This window comes from Loxodonta africana, chromosome 2 (assembly GCF_030014295.1).
Source record: "Loxodonta africana isolate mLoxAfr1 chromosome 2, mLoxAfr1.hap2, whole genome shotgun sequence".
Lineage (NCBI taxonomy): Eukaryota > Metazoa > Chordata > Mammalia > Proboscidea > Elephantidae > Loxodonta > Loxodonta africana.
Window position 1 is genome coordinate 58,417,510 of NC_087343.1, and position 27,526 is coordinate 58,445,035.

General features: G+C 39.8%; 1 protein-coding gene across 2 annotated transcripts; it reads left to right on the forward strand.

Moving 5' to 3' along the window:
* Window positions 1-9,651: 9,651 nt before the first annotated feature.
* Window positions 9,652-27,338, forward strand: GZMK (granzyme K). 2 transcript variants are annotated; one of them, XM_064271928.1, is made up of 5 exons: window positions 9,652-9,793; window positions 10,069-10,216; window positions 18,238-18,388; window positions 19,130-19,399; window positions 27,149-27,338. In XM_064271928.1, the coding sequence occupies exons 1-5, from the start codon at window positions 9,730-9,732 to the stop codon at window positions 27,161-27,163; spliced, it is 648 nt and encodes a 215-aa protein (XP_064127998.1). In that variant the 5' UTR covers window positions 9,652-9,729; the 3' UTR covers window positions 27,164-27,338. The 2 variants fall into 2 exon arrangements, with proteins under 2 accessions (XP_064127998.1, XP_003407962.1); XM_003407914.3 differs by lacking the exon at window positions 27,149-27,338 and adding an exon at window positions 21,464-24,198 and having other exon boundaries at window positions 9,653-9,793.
* Window positions 27,339-27,526: the final 188 nt, after the last annotated feature.

Sequence of the window (27,526 nt, forward strand, 5' to 3'; positions counted from 1 at the left end):
TGATATACATGTGAAAGCTGTACAGTGAATAAAGAAGACCTTAAGAATTGATGCCTTTGAATTATGGTGTTGGCGAAGAATACTGAATATACTATGGACTGCCAGAAGAATAAACAAATCTGTCTTGGAAGAAGTACAACCAGAATCTTCCTGACAAGCAAGGATGGCAAGACTTCATCATGCCCTGAAGAAGATCATCATGGCATAGGACTGGGCAGTGTTTAGGTCTGTTTTACATAAGGTGTGTTGAAATTGACTTGATGGCACCTAACAACAACAACCACAGATCTTTTCGGTTTCTTGCAGTAGTGTTTTGAAGTTTATATCCCTGGTTAGATTTATTCTAAATTTCCTCCCCTTCCCCCCAGCAGTAAATGGTATTGCTTTCCAGATTTCCTTTTTGTAGTTCTCTTTATTGGTGTATAGGAATCCAACTGATTTTTGTATGTCTATATGAAGAAGTATTACGTCAATTCCCAGAGACTTATTTTTCGCCAATGCCTTCAGTGCAGCTTGGACTTCTTTCTTCAGTATCATTGGTTCCTGATCATATGTTACCTCCTGAAATGTTTGGACATCGACCCACTCTTTTTGCTATAGTGACTCTGTGTATTCCTTCCATCTTCTCTTGATGCTTCCTATGTCATTTAATATTTTCCCCATGGAATCCTTCACTATTGCAACTCGAGGCTTGAATTTTTTCTTCAGTTCTTTCAGCTTGAGAAATGCTGAGAATGTTCTTCCCTTTTGGTTTTCTATCTTCAGGACTTTACACATGTCATCATAATACTTTACTTTGTCTTCTCCAGCCACACTATGAAATCTTCTGTTCAGTTCTTTCACTTCATCATATTTTCCTTTCACTTTAGCTACTCAACATTCAAGAGCAAGTTTCAGAGTCTATTCTGACATCCAGTTAGGTCTTTTCTTTCTCTCCTGTCTTTTTAAGGACCTCTTGCTTTCTTCATGTATGATGCCCTTGACGTCATTCCACAACTCATCTGGTCTTCAGTTATTAGTGTTCAACATGTCAAATCTATTCTTGAGATGGTCTCTAAATTCAGGTGGGATATACTCAAAGTCATACTTTCGCTCTTGTGGACTTGTTCTAATTTTCTTCAGTTTCAACTTAAACTTGCATATGAGTAATTGATGGTCAAGGCTCTGGGAATTGATGTAATACCAATTGAGATGCTTCAACAAATGGAGGTTCCGTTGAAAGTGCTCACTCATCTATGCCAAGAAATTTGAAAGGCAACTACTTGGCAAACCAACTGGAAGAGATCCGTATTCATGCCTATTCCCAAGAAAGGTGATCGAACCGAAAGAGGAAATTATCTAACAACATCATTGATATCACAGCTAAGCAAAATTTTGCTGAAGATCATTCAAAAGTGGCTGCAGCAATATATCAACAGTGAACTGCCAGAAATTCAAGCCCAGTTTAGAAGAGGACGTAGAACCAGGGATATCATTGCTGACATCAGGTGGAGCCTGGCTGAAAGCAGAGAATACAAGAAAGATATCTACCTGTGTTTTATTGACTATGCAAAGACATTCAACTGTGTGGATCATAACAAATTCTGGATAACATTGCGGAGAATGGGTATTCTGGAACACTTAATTGTGCTCATGAGGAATCTACATGGATCAAGAGACAGTGGTTCAAACAGAACGAGGGGATACTGCATGGTTTAAAGTCAGGAAAGGTGTGTGTTGGGGTTGTATCCTTTCACTATACCTATTCAATCTGTATGCTGAGCAATTAATCCATGAAGCTGGACTATATTAAGAAGAATAGAGCTTCAGGATTGGAGGAAGACTCATTAACAACCTGTGTTATGCAGATGATGCAACTTTGCCTGCTGAAAGGGAAGAAGACTTGAAACACTTATTGATGAAGATCAAAGACCACAGTCTTCAGTACGGATTACACCTCAATGTAAAGAAAACAAAAATCCTCACAACTGGACCAATAAGCAACATCATGACAAACAGAGAAAAGATTGAGGTTGTCAAGGATTTCATTTTATTTGGATCCACAATCAACACCCATGGAAACAGCAGTCAAGAAATCAAAAGATGCATTGCATTGGGCAAATCAGCTGCAAAAGACCTCTTTAAAGCATAAAGAAGCAAAGATGTCACCTTGAGGACTAAGGTGCACCTGATCCAAGCCATGGTGTTTTTGATTGCCACATATGTATGTGAAAGCTGGACAATGAATAAGGAAGGCTGAAGAATTGATACCTTTGAATTATGGTGTTGGCTAAGAATATTGAATATACCACGGACTGACAAAAGAATGAACAAATCTGTGTTGGAAGAAGTACAACCAGAATGCTCCTTAGAAGGCAAGGATGGCAAGACTATGTCTCACATACTTTGGACATGTTATCAGGAGAAATCAGTCCCTGGAGAAGGACATCATGCTTGGTAAAATAGAGGGCCAGGGAAAAAGAAGAAGACCCTTGATGGGCTCAAGCATAGCAACAATTTCAAGGATGGCACAGGACCAGACAGTGTTTCATTCTGTTGTGCATAGGGTCACTATGAGTCGGAATCCACTTAACGGCATCTAACAACAACAACATCTTATATCCTGCTACTCTGCTGAATCTTTCTATTAGTTCTGGTAGTTTCTTGTGGATTCTTTTGGGTTCTGTATGTATAGTACCATATCATTTGCAAATAGGGATAGTTTTACTTCTTCCTTACTAATTTGGATACTCTTTATTTCTTTTTCTTGCCTTATTGCTCTAGCTAGGGCTTCCAGCACCATGTTAAGTAGGAGCGGTGATAAAGAGCATCTTTTTCTTGTTCCTGTTCTCAGGGGGTATGTTTTCAGCCTCTCTCCACTGAGAATGATGTTGGCCATTGGTTTTGTATAGATGCCCTTTATTATATTGAGGAATTTCCCTTCTATATCTGTTTTATTGAGAGTTTTTATCAGGAATGGGTGGTGGACCTTATCAAATGCCTTTTCTGCATCGATTGAAATGAACATGTGATTCTTTTGTTTTATTTATGTGGTGGCTTACACGGATTGATTTTCTAACGTTGAACCATTCTTGCATACCTGGTATGAATCCCACTTGTTCATGATATATAATTTTTTTGATACGATGCTGAATTCTATTGGCTAGAATTTTGTGGAGAATTTTTGCATCTGTATTCATGAGGAATACTGGTGTGTAATTTTCTTTTTTTGTGGTGTCTTTGGCTGCTTTTGGTATAGGGTTATGCTGTCTTCATAGAATAAATTTGGAAGTATTTCTTCCTTTTCTATGTTCTGAAATAGTTAGAGTAGTACTGGTGCAAGTTCTTCTCTGAGTGTCTGGTAGAATTCCCCAGTGAAGCCATCTGTTGTTGTTGATATGAGGTGTTGCCAAGTCAGTTCTGACTCATAGCAACCCTATGTACAACATAACGAAGCACTGTCTGGTCCTGTGCCATCCTCACAAGTGTTATTCTTGAGACCATTGTTGTAGCCACTGTGCTAATACATCTCATCAAGGATCTTCCCCTTTTTCCCTGATCTTCTGATTTACCAAGCATGATTTCCTCCAGGGACCGATCCCCCTGATAACATATCCAAAGTATATGAGACGAAGTCTCACCATCCTTGCTTCTAAGGAGCATTTTGGCTGTACTTCTTTGAAGACAGATTTGTTCATTCTTCTGGCAGTCCATGGTATAATCAATATTCTTCACCAACAACATAATTCAAAGGCATCAATTCTTCTTAAGGTCTTCTTTATTCACTGTACAGCTTTTGCATGCATATTAGGCGATTGAAAACGCCATAGCTTGGGTCAGGCGCACCATAGTTCTTAACGTGACATCTTTGCTTCTTTGCTTCTTTAAAGAGGTCTTTTGCTGTAGATTTGCCCAATGATTTCTTGACTGCTGTAGATTTGTCCTATGATTTCTTGACTGCTGCTTCCAAGGGTGTTGATTGTGGATCCAAGTAAAATGAAATTCTTGACAATTTCAATCTTTTCTCCATAATTAAAAAAAAAAAAAAAAATTATATATTTTTTTTTTATTATGGTGTTGCTTATTGGTCCAGTTGTGAGGATTTTTGTTTTCTTTATGTTGAGTACTGAAGGCTGTGGTCTTTGATCTTTATCAGTAAGTGTTTCAAGTCCTCTTTACTCTCAGCAAGCAAGCTTGTGTTATCTGCACATTTGCAGGTTGTTTATGAGTCTTCCTCCAATCCTGATGCCCAGCTCCTCTTCATATACTCTAGATACAACCCTGATGCACACTTTGCTTGACTTTAAACCACACAGTATTCCCTTTTTTTTCCTTTTGGTCTGAGTACATGATCCTCATGAGCACAATTAAGTGTTCTGGAATTCCCATTCCTCATAATGTTACCCATAATTTGTTATGACCCACACGGTTGAAGGCCTTTGCATAGCCCATAAAACACAGGTAATCATCTTTCTGGTATTCTTTGCTTTCAGCCAAGCTCTATCTGACATCAGCATGACATTCCTTGTTCCACTCCTCTTCTGAATCCGGCTTGAATTTCTGGCAGTTCCTTGTTGATGTACTGCTGCAATCACTTTTGAATGATCTTCAGCAAAATTTTACTTATGTGTGATATTAATGACATTGTTCGAAAATTTCCACATTCTGTTGAATCACCTTTCTTTGGAATAGTTACAAATATAGATCTCCTCCAGTCAGTTGAGCAAGCACCTCTCTTCCAAATTTCTTGGCGTAGACGAATGAGCACTTTCAGTGCTGCATCCATTTGTTGAAACATCTCTATTGGTGTTCTGTCAATTCCTGGAGACTTGTTTTTCGCCACTGCTTTCATTGCAGCTTGTACTTCTTCCTTTCCTTCAGTATCATCGGCTCTTGACCATATGCTGTCTCTTGAAATGGTTGAACATCGACTAATTCTTTTTGGTACAGTAACTCTATGTATTCCTTCCATCTTCTTTTAATGCTTCATGCATCTTTAATATTTTCCCCATAGAATCTTTCAATATTGCAACCCGAGGGCTGAATTTTTTTCTTCAGTTCTTTCAGCTTGAGAATTGCTGTGTGTGTCCTTCCCTTTTGGTTTTCTAGCTCCAGGTCTTTGCACGTTTCATTATAATACTTTTCTGTGTCTTCTCAAGCCACCCTTTGAAATTTTCTGTTCAGTTATTTTAATTCAATAATTCTTTCTTTCTTTTTAACTACTTTATGTGCAAGAGCAGATTTCAGAGTCTCTTATGATATCCGTTTTGATCTTTTCTTTCTTTCCTGTCTTTTTATGACCTCTTGCTTTCTTCATGGAGCTCTGGTTGCAAAGCGGTTAAGAGCTAAGCCTGCAAACCAAAAGGCCAGCAGTTTGAATTCACCTGATCTTTGACAAAGGCACAAAGTCCATTAAAGGGAAAAGAGAGTCTTTTTAATAAATGGTGCTGGCAAAACTGGCTGTATATCTGTAAAAACGAAAGAGGATGCATACCTCACACCATACAGAGGAACTAATTCAAAATGGATCAAAGGCCTAAATATAAGGAAAAAAAAAAACTATACACTATAAAAATCATAGAAGAAAAAATAAGCTCAATGCTAGAGGCCCTAATACATGGCATAAACAGGATACAAACCATAACCAACAATACCCAAACACCAGAAAATAAGCTAGATAACTGAGATCATCTAAAAATTAAACACTTAAGCTCATCAAGGAGTCATGGTGGCACAATGGTTAAGAACTCAGGCTGCTAACCAAAGGGTCAGCAGTTCAAATTCACCAGCAGCTACTGGGAAACCCTAGGGGGCAGTTTTATTGTACTATAGAGTCCCTACGAGTCAGAATCAACTCAACAGCAGTGGGTTTGGTTTGGTTTTGAATGCTTATCAAAAGACTTCACCAAAAGAGTAAAAAGAAAACCTACAGACCGGGAAAAAATTTTTGGCTATGACATATCCGGTAAAGGTCTAATCTACCCTACACCTCTGAAACAAAAAGACAAACAATCCAATTAAAAAATGGGCAAAGGATATGAACAGACGTTTCACCAAAGAAGACATTCAGGCGGCTAACAGACACATGAGGAAATGCTCACAATCGATAGCCATTAGAGAAATGCAAATCAAGACTGCAATAAGATATCATCTTACCCCAACATTACTGGCACAAATCAAAAAAACAGAAAATGACAAATTTTGGAGAAGCTGAGGGGAGATTGAAATTCTTAGGCATTACTGGTAAGAATGCAAACCGGTACAACCATTTTGGAAAACAATATGGTGCTTCCTTAAAAAGCTAGAAATGGAAATATTATATGATCCAGTAATCCCACTCCTAGGAATATAGCCTAGAGAAATAAGAGCCATCACAGGAATAGACACATGTACACCCATATTCATTGCAGCATTATTCACAATAGCAAAAAAATTAAAACAACCTAAGTGCCATCAACAGATGAATAAAAACAAACTATGATACATATTACACAATGGAATACTATGTATGCAACAATAAAGAACAATGAAGAATCTGTGAAACATCTCACAACATGGATGAATCTGGAGGGCATCATGCTGAGTGAAATAAGTCAATCACGAAAGGACAAATACTGTATGAGACTACTACTATAAAAACTCACAAAAAGGTTTACACACAGAAAGAAACAATTTGGTAATAACTGGGGAGGCGAGAGATGTGGAGGGAAAAACACGAACTAGACAATAGATAAGTGGTAACTTTGATGAAGTGTGAGACAGTACACAATACTGGGGAAGTCAGCACGCCTTGACCTAAGGCAAAGTCATAGAAGATTCGTAGACACATCCAAACTCCCTGAGGGGCTGAATTATCGTGCTGATGGCTGGGGATCATGGTCTCAGGGAACATCTAGCTCAATTGGCACAATATAATTTATAAAAAAATGTCCCACTTCCTACTTTGGTGAGTAGCATCTGGGTCTTAAAAGCTTGTGAGCAGCCACATTTAAGATACTCCACTGGTCCCACCCTGACTGGAGCAAGGGAGAGTGAAGAAAACCAGAGACACAAGAGAAAAACTAATGGACCTCAACTACAACAGTCTCCACCAGATTAAGTCCAGCACAAATAGATGGTGCCTGGTTACCACCACTGACTGCTCTGACGGTGACCTCAATAGATGATCCCGGACAGGGCTGGAGAAAAATATAGAAAAAATTCAAACTAAAGAAAAAAGGACCGGGCTTACTGGTCTAACAGAGAATGGAGAAAACCCGAGAGTATGACCACCAGACACCCTTTTAACTAAGTACTGAGGTTACTCCTGAGGTTCACTCTTCAGCCAAAGATTAGACAAGCCCATAAAACAAACAATAATACACGTAGCTCAACCATGTATATGAGACTAAATAGCCACACCTGCCCAGGGACAAGGACAAGAAGGAGGAGGGAACAGGAAAGCTGAATGAATGGAAATGAGGAACCCAAGGTCAAGAAGAGGAGGGTGTTGACACATTATGGGGTTGGCAACCAATGTCACAAAACAGTATGCATATTAATCGTTTAACAAGAAACTACTTTTCTCTGTAAATATTCATCTAAAGCACAATTTTAAAGAAAAAATATATATTATTAAAGTAAATATTGTTAAAAAAAAAAAAAAAAGATTACAGACAAGAAAACCCTATAGAGCACAATTCTACTCTGCAACACATGGGGTTGCCATGGGCCGGAATCAACTCAATGGCAGTGGGTTTGGTTTTATTTTGTTTGATATTAACATGGCCACTTTACGACTTGGAAAAGTAACGCAGGAGGGATCCATCCAGGGCACAACAGCAGTGACAAAGATGCCTTGAAAATTCACAGGGACATTGGGTGAAACTAACAAGTTTGGTTTGTTAAGTTTGTGGCATTTCTTTACCTGGCTCCTTCTTGTCTTACCCTTTGTTCTCTCTGGCAGAAATCCACTGCTCTGCTGAGTGTTAATTCTGTTTATCTAATATGCAGACAGCTTTACTGTTGCCACATCCTGTAAAGTGAAAGGAGGCTATCAAATTCTGTGCTCTGGCAATGTCTTTATTAGCATACAAATTATTTCAGTTCAGGAAGTGCTTTCCTCCAGGTTGCATGCTGTGTAACCTTGGGCAAATTAAACTCTCTGAGCCTATTTCTTCAGTTGTAACCTAAATATAATACTTGTCTTGCTTTCCTCACAGATGCAACACATGAAAACATATAAATGACCATGTAAAAAGAATTTCTGAAATAATTTAAAGCACTTTACTTATATAAGCCAATAAAAATTATAATTCCTACTTTGTTGTCCTGGAAAACAACAATTTGGTAAGAGTTTCTTGCAATCTGCCAAGCATAATAGCGCAGGATTTCAATTCTCCTTTATGAAAAAAAATAGACTATAGAATACATATGTTTTTGAAAAGGGAAAGTAAAATCTGCTAAAGAAAAAAAAAAATTTTTTTTTTTTTTAAATCTGCTAACTCAATGCAAATTTCCATCAGTGTTCTTGGAAAGTAACTAGGTGCCGGATTTATCTATTTGTGCTCACTTCATAATGTTTGCACTACAGAGCAGCTGCTGTTGTTGCTGTTAGGTGCTGTCAAGTTGGTTACTACTCATAGCAACCCTAGGTACAACAGAATGAGACACTGCCTGGGCTTGCGTCCGTTGCTATGTTTGAATCCATTGTTGTAGCCACTGTGTCGACCCATCTCATGGAGGGTCTTCCTCTTTTTCCCTAACCCTTTAATTTACCAAGCATGATGAAACCAAACAGAATCTTGTAGTGAAGGAGAAAGTGCTTTAGAAGGCCTGGCAATGCGTTTGTCATCTGTCCCTGTGAAAATGACAAACCGCAATCCTTGATTTTTAAAAGATGTTGTTATTAAATCCCTGGATAAACACATGATCATTGTCAATTAAAAATGAGCAAAAGAGAAACTCCAAATTAAAAATATTTTGCCAAAGATCTTCTTTAATAAACTATGAAATCTCCCAAAAATGTAACTAAAATTTAACTAAATTTGGCCAAGTTTAGGGAAAATGGCATGACTAGGGATAAAGTTTGCTACAAAGTGTACGGGTTTCTCTGGATGACTTTCAGGCTTAGATAAGCCACATCGTAAAGCAACCGTGATCTGTGTAAGGTTCTACAACTCTACACAATAAATCTGTATCCAAAGGAAAAACAGAGAAAAATGAAATACGACCGGCACTATTTTCTGCCAGAAAAATGATAAGGATTGCTTTAGACTAATGAACGCCTTTGAACACTGTCTGCAACTTCATCGAGGTCTTATAGTCTGGATTTTTTTTTCACTCTTTATAACATAAGTAATCTTATACACGTATTGGACATGATTACCTCCAGAAAGGAGTTCTTTAGTGCCCGTATGTATCTCCCTCATGGAAACGCTGGTGGTGTAGTGGTTAAGTGCTACGGCTGCTAACCAAAAGGTTGGCAGTTCAAATCCACTGGGTACTCCTTGGAAACTCTGTGGGGCAGGTCACTATGAGTCGGAATCGACTCGACGGCCACAGGTTTGGTTTTATATCTCCTTCAAAAGTGCTAGAAGCATAGCTCTGAAACTCCCCCAAACTAAAATACACTCAAATCAGGGTGTGAAAAAAACACAGTGGTAAGAAAGTTAAAACTTGCCAAAGTCAAAACTCAGTCTTCAGAACCTTCTTCCTTTGCCAGTAGGGTCAGAGTATTTAACCTGGGATTCTTATCTCTAAATTATTAAAATGGCCAGGTTTTCCTCTTTTTCCCTATTTTTCCTAATAGCTGGCTCTTATATGACTCCAAAATGTAAGTATCTCTTATGCCTACTAAGTGCAATCATTAAATGAATTTGTAATGATGATATTGTTACATTAGAGACAGAAAACATTTTCACAACCATTTCTATCCTAAACTGTAATGTGTTATACAGTTATTTGTCAGCAAAATTATAATAACAGCTCTTAGGTGACTGTAGGGTTTTTCTTTTATCTTTGAAAATAATATAGTGACTGACAACAGAAGAATTATATGAAACAACCTGCATGGATCTTTCATGTTAAGTCTTGCGGATTTTTTTCTAGGTTTCAACATGGAAATTCTTGGAGGCCAAGAAGTGTCACCTCACTCTGAGCCATTTATGGCCTCCATCCAGAGTGCTGGAAGTCACGTGTGCGGAGGAGTTCTGATCCATCGGCTGTGGGTGCTGACAGCAGCCCACTGCCAGCTTCAGTGAGTACCCTACACTTTTCTGGTATATGTGTTCTTCCTTCAAGTTGGTTAGAAAAGAACTTGCCTCTCCTGGGAGAGAGTTCGATCTACTGTTGGCTTCTGTGATAACTGACTGACTGGTGGAGTTTATTTACCTTTCACGCATCCACACATTATTGGATTTTCCTCGTTGGGAAGAACTGGGCTACCTTTCCATTCTATTCTGAGGCAGACCGTTAGACACTTTCCAGTCTTCTGAATAATGCAGGGAAAACAGCAACCGTAATAATTGAAGCAGCAGTGCTCCTAACCTTGTTAGGTCATGTTGCTTGTGAGGAAATCAGACAGCCTGAGTTTGCTCTGTGCTCCTCAGTTTCCCCATTTTACAAGACAGTAAATAATAATAATAGCATCTGCTTCCAGGGTTTTTAAGAACTAAATGTTATCAATTTAAATATTCTAGCATGCTTGGCACAGAGTAAGTACAAATAAATTGCAGCTCTTATTATTATTGGAGTCCCGGGCTGCAAACGGTTAAGCGCTCGGCTGATAACTTCTAAGTTGGAGGTTTGAGTCTTCCCAGAGGTGCCTCAGAAGAGAGGCCTGGTAATCTACTTCCAAAAAATAAGGCATTGAAAACCCTATGGAGCACAGTTCCCTCTGACACACGAGGTTGCCCTCAGTTGGAATTGACTCAATGGCAACTGGTTTGGTTTGAATTATCATCATCATCATCATTACGTGTGTGAGAAGCTGCTTCGCTAAGGAACTTACAGGCTCCTTACATTAGCTCCTTGCCCCACCCCACTCCCAGAGCTCTAAGGCTCACAGTTTGGCTCTCTAAGCCTCTCTAAGGATCAATAAACTTTTCCAGGTGAATTTTTAAAAGTTATAGTTTACCAAAAGAGAGAGAGATTTTTCTGGGATACTTAGAATGAAAGCTTTTCTGAAGACAGAGTGTAACCTCTCAAGTCCATTTCAGCCTATTTATCTCTTACCTACTTCAGCTAATAAAATACAAAATCATCTTGGGATACTGCAACCATCACAAAGGAGAAAGCAGTAGAAAACTAATTTTGTTGTTATTTTATTTGTTTGGTAGGCTTGTTTTTAGTTTGTTCATTCGTTCATTCGTTTGTTCGTTCATTGGTTTGCTGCCTTACATTTCTTGCCTGAATAAGCTAAGATGAAACGGAGCTTTCCCCTTTCCTCACATTCATTACTTCACTTAAGAATTTAACTTCGCATAATGGCTTGCTGTCTGGTTATCACCTGTATCTAAATAGGACAACTGAACTGAATTGCTTCTCCACATTTCTTTTGGGTTATTGCCTGATTGCCCCATCTTAATGGTACTGTTTAAACGCACATGGGAAGTTTTGAAGCCTATAAACAACAATTCCTGTTTTATTTTTAAATAGCAAGTCACTGATTCCCAACTTAATATAGTGATATCTTTTAAATGGGGTTCTTGCCATCACAGGGACCCATGTGTCCCCATCACTTCTGCCCTTCTCTCCAGGACACAGACCACCTTGGGACCAGCCTGACAGATGGTGACTGTCAGCGAATGTTCACTCAATTCAAAATGTTCACTTCTTCGACCATGTTTCTCATATGTGCTCAATTAGACTATAATCTTGACAAACACAGAGCTTGACATAAACACTCAACAAATGCTGGCTAGAAAGAAGGAAATAAATTGGAGGACAAGGGGGAGCGGTTAGGGGTGGCTAAGCCTAAAACATTGTGTATGAAGTCCTTCACAAGCCATGAAGTGCTATCCAGTGTTAAACAGTATAATTGAGTTTAAAATTTTGTCAAGTAGACTTGAATCAGTAGAAGCCGATTCCCAAATTGCGAGAAAGAGTTTTTAAGAAAACAGGCAAGACATCTTGGAATGAAAAAGAAAAATTATTGCTAAAGCCCATTTGAAATGGCTGGAGTATAAAGAACTCCAGGATATGTGGATCAGATTTCCTCTACAGAGCACTTGGGTGTAAAAACGGAGGCGGGTCAGTGCTTGGAAAAATATTAAGCTTCATGAAATCCAAAATATTTATGAGCTAATTCAATGGTGACTTCCGAGGAATGTACTCCCAAGTCTCCTGTGGGAATATTTTACTAACTCCAGGCCTCTCTTAGCAAAATGGTAAAGTGAGCCAACCCAAGAGATGATCCTTCCTCACCCACATCCACACGGTTCCCCATGTAGTGTCTTTATTAGCTGCATGTCAAATATATAAGGAAACCAAAAAAAACCTCCTGTATAATCTTATTTTCAACATTTTAATTTATCAGAAGCAAAACTATCACTGACTACCATCCATTGTCCTTCATTCCTGGCCTACCTGCCCCCGGGTCTTCTCCAAATCCTCCCTCAATGAGCATCTCCCCCTCCTTCTACCTGCTTCTCAGGCTATTAGATGGAACCCACCAGAGCCCTTCTAGCACAGGCTTACCCAATTTGGAATCACTCAAGGCTCCCAGAGTATAATGGTTAAATGTATAGGCCTTGCACTCAAACCATTTGAGTTTTAACTTTACCCGAGTTTGCACCCTAGAGCCTCCTCTTAATATCTGTGTGATTTTCTCAAGTCTGTTAATTTACCTGAGCCTAATTTCCTCATCTATAGAGTGGAGCTAATCATAATACCTACCTTATAGGGATGTTGTGAGGTTTAAATGAGGGAAAATATGTACAGTGCTTAGCATAGAAAATGGCATACCATAAAAACTTAATAACTGTTATTTAGTGTTGTTCTTATTTGTGCCTTCTCAGGTAATATTAGAGGAACTAGTCTGACAACCCAATCAGTCGAGTCAATTCCAACTCATAGTGACCCAATAGGACAGAGCAGAGCTGCCCCATAGAGTTTCCAAGGAGCACCTGTTGGATTTGAACTGCCAGCCTTTTGGTTAGCAGCAGTAGTGCTTAACCACTACACCACCAGGGTTTCCGTTGATGGGTTAGGACCCTGAAAGTCCTACGGAGAGCCAGGCCCTACCTCCCCTTTTAGGCAAAAGAGACCTAAAAGAATAGGGACTCTGCATTTCCTGTCAAACCCCAAGGAGGGGGTCTAAGTGGAAACACTGCTAAGCACCAAGGCAAGCTAGTTGAGGAAATAAGAGGCTGGTCATGGGGCTTGAAGAGGGGTCGTAGAAAGAGCACTGGACTTGGAGTCACAAAAGCTGGGTTTGAGTCCTGATTCCCCTACTTAAGAGGTGTGTCATCTTTCAAGCTTTTGAAAATCAGGGAGGACTCTTCATAAGGTCAAGTAACGGTAGTCTTCCCCAGAGCTACAAAAGATTCCTCGGGGGCTAGTGAGGAATACACAGCCCTTTAACAACACTAAGAAGGGTTATCATTATGCTCAGTAGAGAGAACACTACACATGTCTTCTGGCAGGCGATGAAAAGACAGTGAGCAGTACTGTGGTCCTGCTCTGCATGCAATCCTGTTCCAAATAAGCCCAGCACAGCACTCAGGAAACTGCATTTTAAACAAACACCTCCAGCTGGTTCTGAAGCAGGTGGTCTAAAGGTCACACTTCAGAGTAAACTGTGCTATACAAATGTAAGACAGCTGGTGTTATTTCTTCTTCATGAGAATTTAGACCTCCGTTTTAGCTAAGGAGGTGGGATCCTAGAACTCAGGTAATTCCAGGTATCCTGCAGACAGAAAAATTTTCTGTACCGTTGTAGCACAGAGTCCAGATGAAGAATATCTAGAAATGGAAAGTTCAGAAAGCATTCATCATCTGCTTGGGTTGTTTTGGGAATTAACATGTCCCAGTGGAGGCAAAAATAACCAAAACATTTCAAAGGCAATAACCAGGCAAAGAAATTGCTAAACAATGAAGGAAAACCTAAAATTTTCTCAGCCACATCCTCCATCAAAATCTGTCCTCCGAAAAAAATAATAAAAATTTTTTAAACCCATCTCCCTTGCCCCCCACTTGTATTTCATAACCTTCCTTGTGTGAGTGACTTTTGCATGGATCCATCTTTTCTGTTAGAATGTGAGTCCCTGGGGGTTTTATATCAGCCTAACCCTCCAAAGTTTTAAGTTTAGTAGGTATGTTGCATTTGAATTTGAATCAATCATAGGGAGTCCAATCCACATCCTATGAGAAATTTCATCACCAGCCTGATTTTGGAACAGGCAAACCTTTCAACAAATAGAGTGGAAATTCCTAAAATAAACCCTTTTGGTAGAAACCATTTAGGGGATAATTCCAGGAAGTCACAGCTCCACTGTACACAAACCAGCTCTACTGCCGTCACATCTCATTCCCCAAACCAGAAACAATCATTACCTCATTTCTCTGTATGTTTCTCTGCTCTTTTTCATATGATCAATCTTTATTAATCTGTAGCATGAGTGTGTTTGCACTGTAAGCTCCCTTGATCCCTTTTACAAGTATCAAGGAAATAATCATATGTAAACAAATAAATATAATCATAAATATAATTTTTATTCCCCAAAAAAAACGATTTGAGTGACTTCAAAAAGATACATTGCAATAGGATATTTCTGTAGTATACAAATGGCTCTAAGGTATTGCCAAAATCTCAAAAAAAAAAAATTCTATTTTTGCATTATTGCATTAGATACACATGCAATTTTACCTAACACACAGCAAATCATATCAACTTTGGCACTATTGAAACACTGGTACTGTCACCGTGTGTGACCAGGGATAAAAAAAATTCTTGTTTCTTTACCTGACTCACCAGTTTGTACCGTACAACCATCAACAATAGAATTATTAATGACTTGACTCAACGGCACTGGGTCTGGGTACTAACCCTAAAGAATCTTCAAACCAGCAATGTTTTTGCTAGTTTGAAAGGAAAGTTTCCTTTCTTTCCCAAATCATCTTTCTAGGTGAGAATACAGGACGTATGAGCATGTGTGGCAGTCGTGTAATGGTCCTTCCTTCCCCATGTTGTCCCAAGATGAGGTCTAGATGTGTCAGGTGAACAAGTATAGAGTTGGGTCCATATCTTTGGTCATGAAAAACATTTACAATAATGTGCACAAATCTCAACCCGCAAACTCAAGTATCTAAGAAATAGAACTTCCTTTATTTTTAGATAAATTAACATAATTTATTGTAAACTTGATCTCAACCAATTAGGACTTCACCCCTTTCTTCCCACGGTTGGCAGCAAATTCTGACATTCTTTCACAATGCTGAGGTATGGAGTGGGGTTGAATGGGGTGAGGTTGGCCCTTGATATCAACCTTTCATGCAGGTGTCCACTGAGATCTCTGTCACTCTATCTAATTCTCAGTCCTTGGTCCAGGCAGGTTACCTTGGAGATGCTCTTTGTTCCTGTATGTATACGACCTTCCCCACCATTTCCACTCCCTAGTGGGGAATTTGGAAATGATTCTGCTGCTTCCATTCCACTCTAAGGCCCAGGAACTTTGGTGAGGCCACCTGTAACCTCAACAATTTCACCCTACTCTGCAGCAACCACTTCCTGTCTGGGGCTCACTGCCTCTGAAACACTCAAGACTCAGGCTGCTTCACCTAAGACATCTGTGCTCTCATTGTGTCCCCTCTATCACTGCTACCTTGTCCTACAGCCTCCAGGGAATCTTTCTGGTTATGGGGAAGCCTACTGTCGTTTGACCTTGTGAAGAGTCAAGCCCTTTGTTTTTTAAAAGCTTGAAGCCAGTAAGAAAAATGCCACATCTGAAAAGGCTGCTTTTTTCCTTGCTTTCCGTCAGTAAACAGGCCTCCACAGAGGGAGCAAGCACAGCTCTTGAATGCAGAGGGGAAGACAAAAGGGAGAATTTATCTATTCATCCATTCAACAAATATTTATTAATGATTACTACATGCAAGGCACTGTTATAGAAACTGAGGACACAGCAGTGAAAAGACAGTCAAAATTATCCACCTTCAAGGACCTTAAATTTATCAGGAAGAAGAATTTATTAATATCTTTAAAATATTATTCTATAAAATATATATATGACTGGTGTAAATAAATAAGATTGGTTTTAGGGAAATTATCTACCTCCAAATGCTCAAAATTTTCTCTCTGCTTAGGACAGTGGTTTTCTGACTTGTTCAGGTGGTGGAATCACTGGAATCCATTGTGTTCTTTGCTTTGATAATATATTTAATTCTATAATATGAACCAGGAACCAGCATAATATCTGGAATTATGACTCACATGTATACACATTCACAGGAAAAAAATGAATAGATTAAACCATATGAAATTCCATTTTCATTGGTGAAAATGGCTATCAGAAATTTCATATGGTTCTATTAGTTATTTACCTAAACAAGGCTAACCGATTCCATTTTTAATTGATTTTTTTTCTGCTATTTGTTTGTTCTGATGTCTGCTAACCTACTTTTTACTAACAGATAAAATATGGCTTAAGTAAAAATGATGGACAAAAATAAGGTAATAAGTAGAATTTTCTCAGTATTGCCACTTGGCAAAAGATAGCCTTTGTTCTATTTAAGAAGCAAAGTTACCTCTTTCCAGAAAGTAGAACACAAGTATTGTAACAAAAAAACTGACTAAAGAATGACATTGCAAAACAAAATCTGTAAAGCAGTGACAAGTAATGCAACTACCATTCTAAGATAGTTTTCTTGGTCCTCAGAAATGTACACCTGGCACGTAGATGCATCTGCATTAGCTGAACTGCCACCAGGGAACACTGGTGTGCCAGAGCCAAGCCTAAAATGGTAGGTTTGCCCCACCTTAGCTTATCAGCGTATTACATCTTTTTCGGAGGCACTCACTTTAACATTATACAAATTCATTAGACAATTAGATTGATTTTTTTTTTAATTTTTAATTAGTAAGAAGCTTAGGTAACATGAAGTCCATTTATCATGAATTTACAACTTTTATCAACTTATTGTGACCTCTTGGCATTAAATAGCTTCCCCAGAAATTTCCCATCTGCTTCAGGACAGCTCCGACACAGCATCTCCTGACCTCTGCCCCCAGGTGGTGATGAGCTTTTGCATCTCTGGACAGAGATTTTCACTCCATCTAAGCTGTTCAGGATCTTCACTCCGCCTAAGCGGAACACTTTCAACAAGATGGATTGATACCGTGGCTGCAACGTGGTCTCAAGCATAACAACAAGCATAAGGATGACTCAGGACTGAGCAGAGTGTTTCGTTCTGTTGCACCTAGGGTCGCTATGAGTCAGAATCGACTCCATGGCACCTAACTACAACAAGCTGTTCAGGAAGCCCTGGAGGTGCAGTGGTTAAGAGGTCAGCAGTTCAGATTCACCAGCGGCTCTTTGGAAACCCTACAGGGCAGTTCTGCTCTGTCCTATAGGGTCACTATGAGTCGGAATCAACTCAGCGCCAACAGGTTTTAAGCTGTTCAGAATCCCTGGGTGGTGCAAACGGTTAACACACATAGCTGCTAACTGAAATGTTGGAGCTTCAGGTCCACCCAGAGGCACCAGGGAAGATAGGCTTGGTGATCTACTTCCGAAAATTCACCCATTGAAAACCCTGTGGAGCACAGTTGTACTCTGACACACATGGGGTCGCCATGAGTCAGAATTTTTTCAAGCTGCCCAAGCTTTAGCTTTCCCCTTACACTCCATGTTCTTGGAGTCCTACTTTCTGAACTATGGAGGCCGGAATCATAGATATTGCATGTAGAAGAATGCTTTCTCTTGGCCTTCTTTTCAGGGAAACCTTGGTGGCATAGTGGTTAAGTGCTACAGCTGCTAACCAAAGGGTTGGCAGTTTGAATCCACCAGGCACTCCTTGGAAACTCGAAGGGCAGTTCTGCTCTGTCCTATAGGGTCGCTATGAGTTGGAATTGACCCAACGGCACTGGGTTTGGTTTTTTTTTTCTTCTCTTCTCTGCCCCAGAGCATCCAAGAAGCTACAGACATGCCCTCCCTACTTCTGTAGACTAGGCCCTATGCCTGGTCATGCAGGCTGAACACAGCACAGCCCCATGATGTGTCTCTCACTTTGTTGTCTGTATTCTCAAGGTGATTTTAGCTGACCTCTTTGCTTTTACAGCTTTGCCAAAGGCCAGTCTCCCAAGGTGGTTTTAGGAGCACACTCTCTCTCAACAAAAGAGGCCTCGAAACAAACATTTGAGATTCAAAAGCTCATACCATTCCCAAGATTTAGATCGGATCCTACATCGAATGATCTCATGCTGATTAAGGTATGTAGCATCACCTTCCTTCAACTTCTCCAACGTTCTTATACAGCATGGTTCAGTAAGTTAAACCATCCACACAGAACCATCCTTCCTTTGTTTGAGATGATTGTGACATATTCCATAAAGGTCCAGATTATTCCATAAACTGCCTGAAAAAGAACAAAAATTTATCACCAATGGGTCAGAGCTGTGTTTATCCAAGAAGAAGCAACTCCAATGCTCTCATATGTGGAAGAGGAACATCTCAACGATCCACACTGAAGGCCTTTTTCCCAAATGCTTTTCTCATTATCAAGTGAAAAATGTAACCCTAGTTTATACAACAGAGCCAACCAAGCGACTTCAGGGACTCAGCAGTGAGTTACAACTTAGTCTAGACCATACTTCGTCTAGACCATACTCAAGGGTCCTATACAGCAGGAAGTGGCCCAGCCCTGAAAGTCGTGAACTGTGGATGCTGTTCCACGGAAACCATCCAATGCAGGGCAAAGGCCAGTGTGCTGGAGACTGGGCAGAATTCCTACTCTGTGTAAGCTCTTTCCCCAGGCACCACTAAGCTCTGCAGGGAATGGAGAGCATGTTCAGAAAAGCAACAGCCACAAAGGCAGCTGTGAGCTACCACCAAAGTAGATGCGAGAAGAGTGACACCCTCCTAGGACAGAGGGACCACACATACGCCGCTTAGGGTAATAGCAGAATCCTACTGAGGTTGAACGATAATTTATTCTCTTTTTAATCTGCCAGCTTCACACGGCTGCAAAACTCAACAAGAATGTCCAGCTGCTCCATCTAATATTCAAACACGGTATTAGAGCTGGAACCAAATGCCAAGTTATTGGCTGGGGAGCCACTGACCCGGATTTGTTAATCCCCTCAGATACCCTGCAAAAAGTCACTGTTACTGTGATAAGTCGAAAAGTTTGCAACAGCCAAAGTTACTACAATCACAACCCTGTTATAACTGAAGACATGGTATGTGCAGGAGACACCAAAGGCCAGAAGGATTCCTGCCAGGTAAGAGTCTTGGGACCAGAAGCCCTGGTGGTACAGTGGTTAAGCACTCACCTTCTAACAGAAAGATCAGTGGTTCAAATCCATCAGCTGCTCTGTCGGAGGAAGATGTGGCAGTTGGCTTCCATAAAGGCTTACCGCCTTGGAAACCCTATGGGGCAGTTCTCCTCTGTCCTGTACAGTTGTTGTGGGTCACAATAGACTCAGCGGCAATGGGTTTTTTTTTGTTTTTGTTTTTGGGTTAAGAGTGTTGGGTATCCTTCAAACAGGCAGCTCAGAGTGCTGAACTGCAGTCAAGGCTCCAGTTGCTCACTAACACAGAGAAGGAGCCACATGGAGGATATGAGGTCGGAGTTCTAAAAATTTATCCTCCATTCCTCAGTGGCAGTCTCTATTATTTCTCATTTACCAAGATGAATAAGTCATAAGAATTCATCCAATGCCTGATAAGCACTCATTAAATGTTTGTTAACGAGGACAGCAGGCTATATCTGAACGTTTACAGGCTTCCTATGAGGGTTGTTACCGTCCTCAGAAAGCCTACCGACACTAAGGTCACTGGAGGTGACAAGAAGGTAACTTACCCAAAAAAACAAATACCGTATAAGTTAATAGAAGGATCTCATAAGACTCAAATGCAAAAAAAAAAAAAAACACTGAAATATATAGTCTGTGTTTCTTAAATAATGTTGATTGACAAAAAAAGAAGACTGTTATACTTTTCAAAAGCTTTAGTTTCTGAAGATGATTTAAAAAAAAAAAGAGTATGTTCATCTTTATAGGTGACTAATAAGTAGCATATGGATTCCCTAAATTGTGCAAACCACTAAGCACTCAACTACTAACGGAAAAGTCAGCTGTTCAAATCCACCCAGAGGCACCTCATAAGAAAGGCCTGGAAATCTACTTCTGAAAGATCACAGCCATTGAAAATCCTATGGGACGCAGTTCTACTCTGACATGCATGGGGTTGCCAAGAGTCAGAACTCTACAGCAACTGGTTTTGTTTTGTCTTTTTAATATGTAGCATAGATGAATTGCTAATTTTTTTAAAACTTAGAACATTCACAAGCATTATGTGAGGAGTGAGGGGTTGTGATTTCAAAGATTCTTTGTATCTGCAGTTCCCCCAAACTATCATCCTCTTAAACATCAATATCCTAGCTGACCAGAACACAAAGCACTGAAGTTTGCAACATGACTGGCAGCCAAGAAAAAGGCTGGTCTTCAGATTTGAAAAACAGCTCTTCAAATGCAAGTCCATGTCACCCTCTCTCTCTTTTCTTCCTCTTGACAAAATTTTAGTTATGTATTTTATCGTCACATTGAGTCCTCAAAATGCATTTCAGCCAAAGAGCATTTACTAAGAGTTGTGTATATACACAGCGCTATAAGAATGTGAAAAAAGAAACAATAGCAGAAAAGATAGTTTCCACCATCAAGACATTTACATACATTGCTCTTTTCTGCTGCACTCGATGGCCGCTTGATTTAAGGTCTGTGAGCAAAAAAATGAAATTAAAAATCTTTTTAATTTCATTTATTTCAGTGGATTGTTTCAAACTTTGTCTGCACTCATTTTTTAACTAACAAATTTCAGTAGTCACTGGTCACCAAAAGAGTGTACATATTTTTAAGCAAAAAAATGAAATTCAAAATCTTTTTAATTTCATTTATTTCAGTGGATTGTTTCAAACTTTGTCTGCACTCATTTTTTAACTAACAAATTTCAGTAGTCACTGGTCACCAAAAGAGTGTACCTATACATAGACATAGGCCCAGGCGGAATGGAGACATAGACATGGACATGGAGACATGGACAGAGACAGAGACTTAATCACAGTCATAGACAGAGACAGAGACATGTAAAGAGAGAGAGAGAGAATGTGTGTCATTGAGAAAAGACATAAAACATCTATACTGAGCAACAGCCTATGTCAGGCATTCTTCAGGACACAAAGAAACAAAGGACCTAGATCATAACCCTTTGATTAATCAACTGTTGGTAATAGAAATAGCTCAACAGCTTCTTGACCAATTATTATCTGCTCATTTTCTTCTTTCCAGGGTGACTCAGGTGGGCCCTTGATCTGTAAAGGTGCCTTCCGTGCCATAGTCTCTGGAGGTTTCAAATGTGGTGAAGCTAAGAAACCTGGAGTCTACACCCTATTAACCAAGAAATACGAAGCTTGGATCAAAACCAACCTTGCACATTAAAATTACACATGATTTTCTTGGATCTACTACTTGCTTGCTTTTTTCATAATATGCTCTACAGGCCAACTTGATCTTCAGATATGGGTTGCTATAGTTAAAACAGGGCACAGATGGCATCTAGTTCTGCCCCCTTATGACTGATTTTGTTAACGAATCAAATTCTTTATCCTGTATATCACTAATGTATGTCTACTATGCTGATTTCATTCTGAATAAAATTTAGAAGACTGTTTTGTCTTTGATGGAAATAAGGTAAAGCAAGTGATACCCCCTACTCCACCTGCCCTCCCCAAAGGGCAAAGAGGTGATTAAATAAGACAGTAATGATACCATCTTCAGCCAGGGGTATGTTGTGATTTCTGCTGGATCATCATAAGTTGTCTTTTTTGAAAAGAAACAGTAAATGCTAACTCCCCAACTCAAATTAGAATAGAATCATCAAGGTTTATAGAAATATTTAAGATTGCATTTATTATTTATTTATGCCACACTTGGTTACAGAAAGAACTAAAACAGTGTACACAAATACCTGCAATAAAACAAAATTTAAAAAGTAAGTTGGGGAAGAAATTGAGGCAAAGGAGAAATGAGAGTAGGAAAAAGATGAAGGCCAGAGTGTTGTTAATGCCCAAAGTCCGTTAAGTTTCTTCCTATATGTTTGCTAGGAGGAGTGACATTTTGCTCTGCGCTTTCCATTAACCAATGCAAAAAGATCAACGCAATCCATTATGTGAATTACAGTGTTCAGGAAATAAAAATAAAATATTTTCTTCGCCGAGAAGTAGGACCACTTGTGCTGGAACTGGAACTAGAGAGAAATTCTCCCACTGTTCTCTTAAGAAGGACACTGTGACATGGTTCCCATACCCCTACCCTCAGGATCAGCTGAGAAGATTGTTTTTAATACAGAATTCCCTGGCCCCTTTCCCAAAAATTCAGGTTGAATAGGTTTGAGGTGGGCCGGGAAATCTGTATTGTTTAAAAGCAAGTCAGTTGATTCTGATAAATGGGCAAATCTGAAATCCACTGATAATGAACTGCCTTAATAACATCTTACAATAAAGACAGCAATGGGGAGTACACAACGTGGGATTGTTTTGTGTAAATTCTTCAGGGTACACTGATGGCTTAAGACCAAAGTGCAATTCCGTAAGTGCACTTCAGGGTCTCAGCTGTCTTAGACTGGGGTAGACCAATGACTAGAGCGGTGACAATTTCTAGTTTGGGATGGTGGTAGGGAATGGGAAGAGTCCTTTAGTCTTCTCCTCCTTCAACAGTCAGAAGCCAAAGGTTAACCTCAGCTTCTATATTTAATTTGAGTGTGAGAGGGTAAATAGGGTTCCTTTCCAGGTGGCACATCAAGTTTTCTTATATCCATATAGAAATGGACGTTTTTGGTTGGCTGGCTGCTTAGTTGGTTGGTTGGTTGGCTGGTTGGCTGGTTGGCTGGCTGGCTGATTGGTTGTTGGTTAATTTTTGGCATGGTTCTTAGAAACCAATAACAAGCACAACACTGAACTATGAATACTTAGACAAATGGAAGCACTGGTAAAAAGTAACCTAATAAAAATCATATAAATGCTTTGAGAGGGTAAGTAAAAATACTTTTCTATAAGTATGTCACCTTGTGTCATTTTGATTCATTAAAAATGTATTGATTATCACCCCAAAATCCCAAAGTATATTTCATAAGAAAAGAAAGGGGAAATTTTGCAGAGACTCTGGACTCACTATTAAAAAAATAATTCTAAATCTATTTCCTCTAAATTTCAAATCTGTGGAAAATATCCTGTAAGTCTTTTTAACAACAAGGACTGTTGAGATCACCCCTGATTACAGTTGGTGAGTATCCTGAAAAGCTGTCACTAAAACCTAAGAGTTGCTTTTTTATTTCAAACACCATGGTGTTAACATCCAATAGTCAAACTAGATTAAATTGCCAGACAGGAAGCTTTGTTCAACAGCTGTGGCAGAACTGGAGACTCTGAAATTGGAAGATAAACAGTTTATTTTGACAAGCAGCTGATGATGGAGCCACAATTGAAATGTATCCCTTATCTTTTCAGGGAAATAGTATTTGGTTAAACATACGGACATCTCCCCAGCAGAGCCTAAAAGAGGATAGTATTTTAATTTGGGGAGTTCTGTGTTTGAGAGCTTATTTGATTCTATCTGTGGCTTCAAATGGAACTTGAGAGTCAAACTGAGGCAAATAGCCAGATTTAAAAATTGCTTAAAGGTTTTAGGGGAAAATGGTTTGCTGAGTTCCTAGGTTGTGCAAATAATTAATGCACTTGTCTGCTAACCAAAAGGCTGCAGGTTCAAGTCCACCCAGATATGCCTCAGAAGAAGGGCCTGGTGATCCATGTCGAAAAATCAACCACTGAAAACTCTATGGAGCACAGTCCTGCTCTGCACACATGAGGTCACCCTGAGTCAGAGTTGTTTCAGCTGCAATCTGTCGTGGTCGTAGTGTCTTTCTGAGTCATCCATTTTCTCCCTTCTTTGTGACTGTGAATACAGCACATTTGCTTTCTCCACAGACATACAAGATGACTTCAAGCTTTTATGCCCACCCTGTTTTAACAGAAAGTGACAGTATTAAGAAGAATTAGGTCCAAATATAACACATGAAATAAATGAATATTAATTCAGGTAAGCAACTAAACCAGTCTAGAACCAGGTAGTAAAGTTAGTCCTACCTTCTGACTCATAGCGTTTGCACATAATAAACCCCACTCACCCTCCAAGGATCTGAAGAGCAGTGCTTCAGAGCTTGATTGTGTCAGAAAAGTATTTAATTAAAAGAGGTGGTGTCTTGGTCAGTCAGGGAGGCTCTTCCTCTTTGCCTGAGCTCTCTGTTTGGGAAGACATTCACGTGATGAGGGGGGAAGGAGACATGCGCTCAACCAGACAGTTCACAATGTACCCCGTTCTCTCAAAAAGCTTACAATTTCACAAGATTACGAAAACACACCTGAGAAGTTAGTTACTCACATAATGTCTTATGGTTATTTGAGAACCAAATACATGCTGGCTAAATAGTCAGACTCAATGGGTTTTGAATGAGTCAACTTTGCTTTTAAGCTTTCACACATTGACTTCCTGTTTACAGGCTTGACTTCTTCAGTCTTTTTGTTGAGCCATCTCAGTCAACTCTAGATTGACATACACTCCTCATCACCACTTATCCTCCTGCCTGAAAGGATCACATTCAAACCCTAAGTGTCTAACAGCTTACTAGGGTCAGCTTGAGGACGCTGGTGGTTTAACGGTAGAATACTCACCTTCCATGCGGGAGACCAGGGTTTGATTCCAGCCAACACACCTCATGCGCAGCCACCACCCATTTGTCAGTAGTGGTTTGCATAGCTATGATGTTGAACAGATGTCAGTATAGCTTCAGACTAAGATGGACTAGGAAGAAAGGCCTGGCAACCTACTTCCAGAAATCAGCCAAGGAAAGCCCTATGGGTCACAACCATCTGATCCACAGCCGATCATAGGAATGGTTCAGGTAACATTTCATTCCACTGTGCATGGGGCAGCTAACAAAAACAACAGTCAGCATACAGGGCTTACACTGAGGCTTCTGCTGGGGACTTGGAACAAAGGAGAATAAAATTGCCTTCTGTGAGTTAAAATTTAAACTTCATAAATATTAGGCCAGACCAGAGATGCAAAATCACTCTGAAGAGACTGAGGTTCCCATGCCTGCAAGATTAGCTGGAATCTAACAAATCTCAGGACTTAGTATCTCAGCCAGAAGGAGAGGGTGACAACTGTGGTTACAGGAAAATGGAGTCAACACAGGCAGTGGGCCAATAAGTACTAACTGGGGAAGGAAGGAAGGGTTAGCCCCAGACCTGTGTTCTAGTCCCATGGTAAGCCATTCTTAACTGTAGCCTGACCTGCTTCATAGAGATTTCTTAGCTATAATCCTTACGGAGGCATATCACCAGGCTTTTCTTTCATCGTGCTGCTGGGTGGGTTCAAACTGGCAAATTTTGGATTAGTCAAAACCCAAATCCATTGCCATTGAGTCAATTTTGACTTGTAGTGACCCTAAAGGACAGCATAGAGCTGCTGCATAGGGTTTCCAAGGCTGTAAATCTTTATGGAAGCAGACTGCCACATCTTTCTCCCATGGAGCAGCTGGTGGGTTCGAACTGACACCTTTTTCGGTTAGCAGCTGAGCGCTTAACCACTGTGCCACCAGGGCTCCCTTTAGATTAGCAGTTGAGCACAGACCATTTGCACTAAGGGACCTTTTCAGTTGACTTACTTGGTCTTTTTCTGATTCCATGTTCACTTAGCAAATTTTTATAAGCATTTCGCTCTTTGCGACAGTTATTCCTCATTGAAAATTAATAAACATTTTGCTTTTCTACATCTATGACTTTTTACCTGTAAATTGGGGTAATTTGCATCTCTCTTTAAGAGACAAAGCCTCTTTTGGTGCAGTGAAAAAGCCAGGTTTCAATCCCTGCGGTAATGAAGGTCAAACGCTGAACCTTGGTAAATTCACCAACCTGAGGCTTTTCAAAAGATGAGCAGTCTGCCTTTCCCCTAGCGAGGACTCCTGGCATCGCTGCCAGGCATTTTGTTTATGTGTAGGCAATCTACACTTACATATTCCCATAAGTGCTCTGATTATCCAATAAATTCAAGAAGTATTATGGTTTATGTTTTTGTTTTTAACTATGTTCTATCTGGTTCACGAAGTATCAGAAATTACCGGTTTGCTCTTAACAGCATTTCCTCTTCTTCCTTGGTATCAAAACTCTAACTTATTTGGGGCCACAAAAGTGCACAGCTAGCAGACAGCATTTCCCAGCCTCTCAAATGCTAGTAGTATGTCTCAGCTACCTAGTGCTGCTATAACAGAAACACACAATCAAATGGCTTTAACATAGAGAAATTTATTCTCTTACAGTCTAGGAGGCTGGAAGTCCGAATTCAGGGTGCCATCTCCAGGGGAAAGCTTTCTCTCTCTGTTGGCTCTGGAGGAAGGTCCTCATCATCAATCTTCCCCTGGTCTAGGAGATTCTTAGCTCAGAGACCCTGGGTCCAAAGGACACACTCTCCCCTGGTTCTTCATTCTTGGTGGCATGTGATACCTTTCCTCTCTGCTCAATTCTCTCTTTTTATATCCCAAAAGAGATTGACTCAACATACAACCTAATCCTGTAGATTGAGTCCTGCCTTATTAAAATAACCGCCTCTACTCCTCCCTCATTAATATCATAGAGATAGGATTTACAACACCTAGAATAACCACATCAGATCACAAAACAGTGGAATACCATGCAATAGTGGGAATCATGGCCTAGTCAAGTTGACATACATTTTGTGGGTGGGGTGGAGGAACCCAATTCAATCCACAACAAAATGGTTATGAGATGTAAATAAAAGTCATTGGCGGGAAGCTTCTAGGAAGTTCCTTTAAAAAGCTCTGACTGAGCCAGGAAATAATGCCCTTTTCCTTTTCACCCTTTGCTTCTTTGTTTTATTTCCTTTTCTCCCGGATTACAGATGTGTATGGCTTGAGCTTCAGCAACAACATTGGACCATGAGGCAAATTTGAATAGAAGCCAAGTGCTCTTAACAGTGAAGCAGAAAGAAGGAGTTTTGATGACCCAGAAGGTACTATGCCAGTCTCGGACTCTTCTCTTCACCTGAGGAATTGTTTTACATGAAGGAAAAATAAATACTTATGTTTGATCCACTATCATTTGGAGTTTCATGTTATGTATATCCCGGCCTAATCTTAACCGACAAAATCAGAAACCTAAAACTTCTGTCCTTCATCTATGCTCCAAACAATGACAAGCAAGTATCTTTATGTCCTTATGCCCCAAAAAAAACGTTGCCATCAAATCGATTCCAACTCATAGCAATCTAATAGGACAG